The sequence below is a fragment of the Cupressus sempervirens genome, chromosome 3 (genome assembly GCF_028749045.1).
Source record: "Cupressus sempervirens isolate cs-2001-9-10 chromosome 3, ASM2874904v1, whole genome shotgun sequence".
NCBI classification, from domain to species: domain Eukaryota; kingdom Viridiplantae; phylum Streptophyta; class Pinopsida; order Cupressales; family Cupressaceae; genus Cupressus; species Cupressus sempervirens.
In genome coordinates this window covers 980,105,296-980,116,772 of record NC_143120.1, presented here as the reverse complement: position 1 = coordinate 980,116,772, position 11,477 = coordinate 980,105,296, and the positions used below count along the sequence as shown (strand labels likewise).

Sequence of the window (11,477 nt, the reverse complement as noted above, 5' to 3'; positions counted from 1 at the left end):
GTCCTTGACAAAGCTCATCGGTGCCACCTGAACCATACTCCTATAAAGCGGAAGAGCCTGAATCACAGATTGAAGAAGCTGGACCTGACCAGCAAAGGAAAGCCAGCGGTGGGTCCAATGAGTAACTTTGACACGGAACTTGTCCAAAATATCCTGCCAGGATTCTCGAGACTGCCTACCACTTGAGATCGGAATGCCAAGGTAGAGCAAAGGAAGACTTCCGATTTGGAATCTAAGAATACGAGTGATTCACCTTTGGATAGAAAGCGGAGTGTTGAAGAAAAAAATGGATGATTTTCCTTCATTAATGAACTGTCCTGAAGCGGCCAGATAAACATCCAAAACCTTACGAATATTAGAAGCTTCACAGATGGTAGACATGCCCATCAAAGCTGTATCATCCACAAACTGTAGGTGAGATTGCACAGGAAGACTTCCTCCCCATTGCCATCCCTAAAGGATGCCCCTTTCAACATTCTTTTTTATCAAATGACCCAAACCTTCAGCCAAAAGAAGAAACAAATAGGGAGAAAGGGGGTCACCTTGCCATAATCCCCGAGAAGCAACAAAAAGATCAGAGTGTTCTCCATTAATCAAGACTGAAAAAGAGGTTGAATTCACACAACTCATAACCCACTGGATCCATTCCTCCGCAAAACCAAAAGCTCTCAAAACTTTTTGGAGAAATGACCAACGGACTCTATCATATGCCTTAGCCATATCCAGCTTAATGAACATTGCCTTATCTTTAGATTTGACCATGGAATGAATAGTCTCAGTTGCCACGACCACACCATCCAATATCTGGCAGCCCGTCACAAATCCACTTTGTTCCTCAAAAATTAACAAGGGAAGCCACTTTTTTAATCTGTCGACGATCAGCTTAGATATGATTTTATAAACAACATTGCAAAGGGAGATAGGGCGGAATTGACTTAACCGGTCAGCCCTTTCCCCTTTGGGAATGAGAGCAAGGAAGGTAGAGTTCAGGGCCCGAAGCATTTGCTTGTTCGTCTGAGATTCTTGAGCAACTGCCAATAAATCTAACTTGATAATATCCCAAAATTCTTGGAAGAATTCAATCGGAAAGCCATCAGGACCCGAAGCTTTCCCTTTCTTCATCTGGAAAACAGTCCTCTCTAACTCCTCCAAAGATATGGCACTCATAAGATGCTCTTTCATTTCCAAAGAGACTAGAGAAGGGATACAAGAAAGGACTTGTGCCTCCTCAACTAAGACCCCCAGCTGTTCCTCCCTAAATAAAGAAGCAAAATATTGTACAGCTTCGCTGAAAATATCTTGAGATGAAGAGAGAACCTCACCACTATCAGTCACCAAAGTAGATATGAAATTACCATGACGCCTGGCCCTCATAGAATTGAAGAAGAAAGCAGTATTCTTATCACCTGCTTGAAGCCAGTCAATCCTAGCTTTCTGTTTCCAATAGATTTCCTCTCTCAACTCCCACTCCTCCAAGGTTTTTAGAGCACTAGCTTCTTCCCACAATAAATACTCTAACACCCCATCCTCCCTAATCAACCTGGTAATATCATTCAACTTAGCTTGGGCCACATATTTTTCCTGAAACATATTTCCAAAGCTATACCTGTTCCATCGTTTAAGCTGATACTTGACATATTGAAGGAGTTTAGCAAAAATATACATAGCTGTACCAAAGGCAGGTCTGCCAACCCTCCACCACTCAGCCACACAACCATATAGATCTGGGTCCCTCAACCACATGAGCTGGAATTTAAAAGGAGACTTCTGAGGTGGCCGATTCGAAGAGATAGCTAACTTAATGGGCCAATGATCCGACCCTCTCCAATCTAATATCTCAGATTTGGATGACCACAATCCACCCACCCAAAAATAGGACACCATGAACCGGTCTAATCGTTCAGCAATGCAACTATCTCCTATCCTTCTATTATTCCAGGTGAACTAGCCATTACTAGGCTTAATATCCATGAGATTGAGAGCCAAGATATTATCCCGTAGAAGCACAGAAGATGGCTCAAGTCTTGCAATACCCCCCCATTTTTCAGAGAGATCCAAAATAGCATTAAAGTCACCAGCAATAATCCATGGCAGATAAGGAAAAAGGCCACGAACAAAATGAATATTATTCCATGTAAGAGTCTTACCTTGGAATTCAACTGGAGCATAAACATTGGAAAAAAGAACCGACTCACCCGACTCATGGCATAGAGAGACCAAGGATAAGGAGGACCTAAATGAAATCCACCATAGAGGCTGGATTTTGCGTGGGTTCCATAAGCATGCCACACCCCCAGAAGATCCCTGAGCTGCAATGCACTGACATTGCCCGTTCTTCCATAATTTAGGAGCTATACTCATCATACCTTCAACCGAGACCTTGGTCTCCTGCAGAAAAAGAACATCAGGAGAATGACTTCTAACCAATTCTCGAACAGCTTTTTGTCTAGGGCCGCTGTTCAAGCCCCTTGCATTCCATGAAATAACAATCATTTTGGGGGGGCCGAGAAATGGGAGTCCAAAGTCTTGATAGATCCTGACTCCACCAAATTCTCCCCAATCATCTTAATCTTCTCTATGTCCTTCTTGCGCCCACCTTTGCCACTTTTCTCACAGACCCCCTTCTTGGCATCCTTCTGAAAAATACCCAAATGAGGAGAAGATTTACCATGCTTTTCCATTTCAGAGACAACATTTTGGATTGGAAGGGCAGCCCCCACTTCTCCTTGACCCAAACCAGCATTTGATCCCAAAAGCACCTGAACCTCTGCCTGCCCCTCTGTGACCATAGGCATTGCGGGTTCCACCTGTGGAGTAGGTAGGGGAATGGTAGAACCAATCTCCAAGTCAGACTCTACACCAATATGGTCCATACTGGTAAGACCTGTAATGCCTTCATGCTATCCCAATTCATCCAGGACCTCAAATCTGTTAAAGGTATCCTCCTCTTGTCTCTCCATCAGAGTTCTCTTCTGTCCTCTATTACGGTTCCTAGCCTTAACCTGAACAAAACCCTCAGCATCCTTACCCTCGCCAGAGGTTGGCTTCTTCCCCTTATCAACACTTGGAATGATGCGAGAAGGAGATGGAGGTTGCTGATCCATTGGTTTAGCCTTCGAACACCTACGCAGCAGGTGGCCGTACTCATGACACAGATGACATCGAAAAGGAAGGGTCTCATAATCCAACTGCTGCACCCAAGAATGTGAACCTGCATGAATCTCTATCGCATCTGGCAATGGTCTGCTCAAATCAAGCTCCACACAAATTCAAGCAAAGGTCATCACCCGCTTTCCCAGGGTTTGAGTTGAAGGCCCCACTGGTTTCCCCAACATCGATGCGAGCATATAAAGAACATCTTCCCGACAACACTCAATTGGAAATCTGGGAAGCCTAACCCACACTGGGACCCAATTTGGAAGCTCCTTAGAGGGGTTAAAACCTGCATGCCAAGGTTTGACAAATAGCCCAACCTAGTTGTAAAAATAGGGTCCGCCTTCAAAAACCCTATTCCGATCAGCCATGCAGGTGAATGTAACCATAAAAAAGTTATTTGCAAGCAACGTGACCTCCATTTCCCCCTCTGGTTCCCAGACTCTTTGGGCCCAGTACTCCAGAAATTGAAGGGATACTCTTAAGCCTAGGAATTTGCAATACAGCGAGTGCTTTGTATAATATTCGACGTCTTCCACAATCATTTCATATGGGATCAACAATTTAGGTCTTTCTTTGCATCGTTCAAGGCACCCGTTAATCTTCATGATGCGAGATCCTCCAGACGGATTTGATTCTGTAGCCCCTGAGCTCTGAGAGTATAGAACATTATCAAACATCCTTGCCCCTTGATTTGGCAGATGCATGTCCTCCACATCATGTAAAGTGGTGTCAGGTGTAACCAAAGATGGCTCACCCCGAGCCATGTCTTCGCAGACCTGGAATGGTCGTCGCTGTGGACCGCAGAACAGGCACCCCACGATTGAGTGCCCCACAGCCCGCATGCAAATGAAAAATTTGGTCAGCCTTCCAAAGACCCCCAATCCGCAACCAACCCTCCTCTACGTAGGCAAACAACCGCCCACCGCAGCTACACGCACAGAAAACACTGGAACAAGCTAGGGCACGGCTGCCCTAGCTCGGCACCAAAACGCAGACGCACGCCATCCCTCAATGATCCTCATTGAGCTAAAACAATAACCATGCATAAAGAAAACTCATAACACCATATTTTGTGAACTAGAGAAACCCTGGCCAAGGGAAAACCTGTGTGGGGATGATATTCACTAGATAATATATTGATATATATGTTGCTTGTTAGAGGATGGACCCTATTAGGAGTCAATTAGAAAATTTAGTATAGAGAGTCCCTGTTAGGAGACTTTGAATCTATGTTTGGAGATTCCAACCCTGTTAGGAGTTGTAGTACACTATATGCAAGAAGAACACACTTTCCAAACAAGTAATTAGACTTTAGGTATATAGGTGTTGTAACTTCTTTCTTGATTGATCTTTGATCTTAGCTCAATTTTGGATCACAAAATGAGGTTCTCAAAAACTTTGCATATATTACTTCATAGAAATTTCATATATCACTTATCACATATCACAATACACTTACACACTACATCACACAAGATGTCCTTTGCATAAATACCATGCCTTTTCACAAATTTCTACTAGGTCGATTAAGACCATAATATACTTTTCCAACTTAGAGTAAACATCTAGGATGTTGGCCCTAATTGGTCAAGTAATTATTTTGTAAACAAAATAATTCTTTTATCTTTAATTTCATTATTCTATTTCAATGAAGAAATAAACTTGAGGAATACTATGAGGGGCCAATACAAACTTAAGACCTCATTTAAAAAAATTAAAAGAAAGGGGGTCAAGGGTGGTATTGGATAAGTTTACAACCAACTTGCTATCCCAACTTGGATTGATAATTGAGGAGCTAGGGTAGTCAGGGAAACTAATAGGGAGGCAGGGTCTAAGTGGAGATGGGTTTTTAGTCTTCCACATCACAAAATCTAGTATGTGAGAGGGTAATGTTGGAGGAAAAAATGATGGATCCAACTACCCAATCTCATGTGTCAGACCTGACGAAACTATGGAAGAAGGAAAGTGGGTGGAAGTGTTGGGTTGGTAAATACTAAGGGGGTCAAAGGCTATTAACAAGGGGAAAAAATTAGGGGTGATAGACTAACAAGACACAAGGGTCATAACATCACTAGCTGAAGCTTTATGTACTGCATCTAGAGGGGCTTGATACACAACTACTTCTTGATGGACTAAAAAATAATTAATGTAATGTGTAGGGGACACTCCATGAGAGAACATACCTAAGACCATGAGGGAACAACCATCACTGAGAATTGACCATTGTGATGCTTCAAACAATTGATTGGGTTCTCCATGTTTACCACTCTAAGAGGTCTTAATATACTATGAAACTTCTATTATAGAGAGATGAGATATGGATTGTGGAAGTGGGGGCCTAGGGGAGATTTTTGCTAGTGTTGAGAACTAGATCCACTAGGTACACACATTGTCTCAACAACACACAGATTTTGCTGATGCATAGCCTATTATAAGGAGGTACCATGGAGATAATGTGATGACTAGTCTAGCTAAGATTAGTTGGGCATAGAAGGCTAGACCCCAACGTGAAGCTCTGAGATATGGCATTGCTGAGTGATGGAGCCATTAGTGGAAGATTCGAGTAGATGGAAAATAGTGGGAGGCACTTGAGAGTAATAGGACTAGCAAGATAGTGCCACAAATTTCTTTACTTACATTTTAATGCTTTCTTTCTAATGACCTAGTGCTTTGGCATGAGAAGTCATGTCCAGACATATCCATGTTGGAAATATAAATGGAGCAACTAAGAGCAAGGGTGAATCAATTACCACAAAAATAAATCCATAGATCCCTTAGATGTTTAATAAAACTAGTTACTGCTATCACTCGATAAACATACAAAGAAATATTGTAACTCAGTAGATGTAGTGTATGTTATCTTTAACAAATCTTTAAGAATTTACAATAATTAACATGCAACCATAAAAGAAATAACATGAACACAAGAGACCCTAGATTTAATGTGGAAACCCTATATGGGAGAAACCATCAAGTAACTAGCTACTAATTTTCACTATTCTGAAGTGAGCCCTATTAGGAGCCAACCTAGTTAAAGGTTACAAAACACACTGTTAAGTGTGGCCTTGTTAGAGGATTTAATCACCCTGTTAGGAGTGACCTTGCAAAAAGACTTTAGAACAATTCAATAGAACTATCACCTTGTTAGAGGATTTACAAAAGGTTGTTAAACCAATTCTGTTAAGAGATTTAGGAATCATTGCTACAATGGTGAGAAAGTAACAATGAAGTGACCTGAATGAGATGCAACTAAATTGCTAATACAAATATCTATTTTTCTTCACTAGATCCTCTTTGATCAAATAAATCTTTGCTTCTCCTCAAGGATATCTAATCCTCCTTCAAATTTCAATCACACTTTCCTTCTTCACACAATCAATACACTTGCATGCTCACTCATTAGAATTTAGAATTCTCAACTTGACCTTTCACATATACCTTACAAATTATCAAGTCATCTCATTTACAACTTATAATTACCAATAATCATTACCTTAGTTGGCTACAATCATTACTTGAAATAATTAAACTTTATTTCCCAAAACAATGAAATCCTTCATTGGCCGACCTTGCTTAGTAAACACTACTCCAAAAGTGATTTCTAGTGTTAACTAACTAAAGCTTAGTTAACACTATGAATCCTAAAAAATCCTTCAACACCCGAGTGAGCTCAATAGACACTGTTTCCACAGAGTAATTTCTAGGAAAGCTTGGTAGACTGTAAAATTTTCTTTGCTGACCAACTAAGCTCAGTAGATAGTGATTGATAATTAATATGAAATTTGTGTAACATCAAAGATAAGACACAATTAAATAGTTGTATCCAACAATCTCCCTCTTTGGCATTGATGGAAACACAACATGTCATAGCAGAATGAAATTTGAGAAAAAGTCTTTCTCTAACAGAATTTTCTCCCTCTTAGATTTTATACCACAAACTTCTCTAATGCAGTAATCTTCCTTTGTAAAGGAATTACATAGCTATTATTTCAAATAGAAAACTCTCCCTCAAACAAATTCAAATTTTAGAAAGATATGATAGTAAACTCTCCCTCTTTTCCAACACATGCCAAAGAGAACACAAACCAAATGAGTAATATTGTACCTTAAGTACTAATTCATATGCAATGTTCCCATGACTATGCTACATAAATTGATAGATCTTCAACTCGGCTCCTATTGATGCATCACTAAAACTTTATTTTAGTGAGCTTCAAATAGGGCAATGACCCCTAACTTACCTCTTAGATACAAGAATGCATCCTTAGGTAATGGCTTGGTGAATATGTTAGTAATTTGTTCTTTTGTATGAACATATTCCAGTCTGATCTCCTTATCCTGCACCAATTCTCTAACAAAGTGATATTTTATTGCAATGTGCTTGGTTTTGGAGTGCATTAGTAGATTCTTTGATATGTTGATTTCACTTGTATTATCAAAAAACATAACAACTAGTTCTTTGATCAAAACCTCCATGCCTTCCAACAACTATTTAAACCAAACAATATTAGAATAGTTCATTGCTGCTGCAACATATTCTACTTTAGCTGTAGATTGGGATGTCCAATTTTGATTTTACTTGTCCAAGACATCAACCTTTTTCCAAGAAAGAATTCTCCACCACTTGTATGCTTTTTGTCATTAATGTTTCCTGCCTAATCAACATCAGTTAACACTTTTAAGTCCATATTTCCTCCAAATTTACACCACAATCCATAATCTTTAGTGCCTTTCAAGTATCTCAAGATCCTCTTGATTGCCATCATGTAATTTTATCTTTTACTAAAAATCTTGCCACTATACCAATTGTAAGAGCAATAACAGCCCTTGCATGAACCACATACTATAGTTTTCCAATCATTGATTTGTATAAGGTATGATCTACCTCTTTTGAATCATCATATTTGGTAAGCTTTAGTCTAGTACACATGGGAGTTCCAATTGGTTTTGAATCTTCCATAACAAATTTCTTGAGTATCTCCTTAATATACTTAGACTGAGTGATGTAGATACCATTCTTGCTCTATTGAATCTAAAGACCAACAAAAAATTTAATCTCACCAAACATAGACATTTCAAATTCCTTGCATAGATCATTATTCCTTCTAAACAAAGTATCATCCACTAATATTTTTGCCAAAACAATCTTGTTATCTGGTCTTTCCTTGATGTACAAGCTACTATTATCATTAGTTCTCTACAAACCAATTTGAATAAGATAGTTATGCAATCTCTCATACCATGCTCTAGGGGCTTGTTTCAAACCATACAATTCTTTGTGTAATTTGTAGACCATGTCCTTTTTGTCTAGATCAAAAAAACCTTCAAGTTTCTCAATGTAGACTTCTTCATCTAAAATACCATTGAGAAATGCTGATATGACATCCATTTGATGTACCTTAAATCCTTTGTGTGCAGCATATGCAAGTAGGGTCCTCACACCTTCTAATCTTACAATAGGAAAAAAGGTCTCTCCATAATCAATTCCTTCCTCTTGAGAGAAACCTTTACACACCAATCTAACTTTGTTTCTTGATACCTTACCATCTTCATTCAAGTTATTTCTAAATACCCATTTAATTCTAATCGCATTTTTATCTTTACACCTAGCTACAAGAGTCCATGTTTTGTTCTTCTCTATTTTCTCTATCTCTTCATTCATAGCCTCAATCCAACTTTCATTTCATAATGTATCTTTGACATTTCTAGGTTCAAAATCAGCAAGTAAACAAGTACCTTTTAGCTTTCTTAGACTTAGTAGGCATTGGCTCGATAGCATCTGAATGTGACTTGGGTTCCTGAAACTCAATTTGAACTTCTTGCAACTCGGTGACTAAAGACTCAGGAATAGAAGTCTCCTAATTGACAGATGTATCTAGCACTGTATCAAGTTCAATGAAAAAAAATCTCTTGTAATCTTTTGGTTTCTTTTTGCTTTCTTCTTCAATCCTTTCTACAAACTCATTGACTTTCACATGTGCACTTTCTATGATTTTGTGAGTAGACAAATTCAAACATCTATAAGCCTTACTCTTGCAAGAATATCCCAATAATATTCCTTCATCACCTTTCACATCAAATTTTCCTTTTCTAGATTCTTTCAAGATATAACATTTACTTCCAAATACTTATAGGTAACTTACATTGGATTTATAGCCATACCATAACTCATAGGGGGTTTTGAATGAGTCCTTCTTCAACTATACTCAGTTCAAGGTATGAACTACATTTTTGATAGCTTCCTTCCAGTATTTGATAGTAATATTTTTTTCAATCATTAGAGTCCTTGCACAATCCATGATAGATCTATTCCTCCTTTTAGCTATTCCATTCTGGTTAGGAGTTCTAGGGGCTAATACCTATCTTTTGATTCTTCTTTCAATGCAAAAGTTATTGAATTCATGGGAGATGAATTCACCACCTCTGTTTGATCTCAAACATTTTAGTCCTTTCCCTATTTCCTTTTCTACTCTGGCTAAATACCATTTGAACTTGTCAAATGCTTTTGACTTCTCTCTTAGATACATGACAGTCATCATTCTAGATTAGTCATCAACAAAAAGAATGAAGAACTTTTCTCTAGAATAGATATCAATTCCAATAGGTCCACACAAATCAGGATGCACAATTTCCAAAAAAAATTCAAATTGATAGTTTTTACTTTTAAAGCTAGTCTTTCTCATTTTACCAATCTGACAATTCTTGCATAAACCAACATTAGGTTTCTTTATACTAGGAATGCCTCTTACTTTCTTGAATTTTCTTATCTTTACCATGTTATCAAAATTCACATGACATAACCTAATGTGCCACAACCAACTTTCTTCAACTTGAGCAATAAAACATGAGCACTCACCAAGTTCAAGATAAAACAAGTTACCTTTTGTTTGTATACATGATCCAATCAGATTTCCTTTGTCATCTAGTAGTCTTGCCTTTCCATGCATGAATTCCACCTTGAATCCAATATTGATTAGCTGTGCCACACTCAATAGATTATGTTTTAGTCCTTCAACCCAATAGACATTATCACATAAAAGTTCTTTGGTTAATGATATTCTTCCTCTTCCTTTTATAAAACAAGGTTCATTATTACCAAACCTTACACTACTACCATCATAGTCTTCAAAATGTTTAAACTTTGTTTTGTCACCAGTTATATGATGAGAACAACCACTGTCTATGATCCATGTATCATTTTTTCTTACATGAGAGATAAATGCCATCTTATCTTCCTCATCATTATCAGATTCATCTTTCATAGCAATGTAAACAATTTAATCTTCACTAGTATTAGAATCCTTAGAGTTCTTAGCCATAAAGTATGTTTTCTTGCCTTTGTAGTCAAATTATTTGAAGTCTTTCTTTCCATTGCACTTATGACCTTTCTTCTCATCCTTGTTTTGTTTGTTTGGGCACCTAGCTACAATATGGCCAATTTCCTCACATGAAAAATGGATTAGAGGAACCTTACCTTTGTATTTTCCTTTTCCTTTAGAATATTTCCTTGCAAGTAGAGCTTCAACTACTTCAAGATCACTTTTAGAACTTTCTTCTAATTCGTCTTCACTTTCTAACTAAGACTCATTTAGTTTCTCACCTTTTTCTTTGAGTGAAAGCTTGACTTCAAATGCTGATTCAATGTTCTTGGAAGTTGCAACATAATTGTCATATTTATCTAGCTCAAATGTAGTCAAGCTTCCTACTATTGCTTCCAAATTTATCTTATGATTTGCTTCACATCTTCTTTCTTGAATTGTAGATACTCTAATTGCATAAATGGGAAGTAGAGTTCTAAAAAATTTACTTACAACTAATTCCTCCTTGATATCTCCTCTAGAAGCTTTGATTGAACTAACACTTGCTTTGACTCTTTCAACATCTTTCAACATATTTGGAAATGTTTTCATCTTCTCTCATTCTCATCTGATCAAATTGTCCTATTAGGATTTTTTCTTTGGCTCTCCTTACATTGTCATCACCTCCATAGATATCTTTCAACTTGTTCCACATCTCAAAGGCAATTTTTCAATCCTTGATATCATCAAATTCATCATAGCTTAGGGTAGATGCAATGTCTATCATCATGGTATTATGAGTCTTCTTCTTAGCAATGTCATTAATAGATAGTGTACCAAAAGGAGTTGTATATTATTCATTAAGATAATTCAATCATATATCTCCAATGGAAGCTAGATGGAGTCTCATGAGACCTTTTCATACTAAAAAGTTATCCATGTTAAGCCTTGCAATTTCCCTCTTGTAAGACATCCTAATCTTTAGCTTAGATCCTTGAAATCATTCCTGCAGGCACCAAAAGC

General features: G+C 37.9%; 1 protein-coding gene across 1 annotated transcript; it reads right to left on the bottom strand.

Moving 5' to 3' along the window:
• Positions 1-1,944: 1,944 nt before the first annotated feature.
• Positions 1,945-2,493, bottom strand: LOC149570034 (uncharacterized). Its single transcript, XM_089817075.1, has one exon. It carries the CDS (start codon positions 2,491-2,493, stop codon positions 1,945-1,947), a length of 549 nt encoding a protein of 182 aa, XP_089673201.1.
• Between the last annotated feature and the right edge of the window lie 8,984 nt (positions 2,494-11,477).

What these genes read in the sequence shown, in the direction of transcription:
- LOC149570034 (XM_089817075.1), bottom strand. Translation starts at nt 2,493, where the DNA reads ATGATTGTTATTTCATGGAATGCAAGGGGCTTGAACAGCGGCCCTAGA.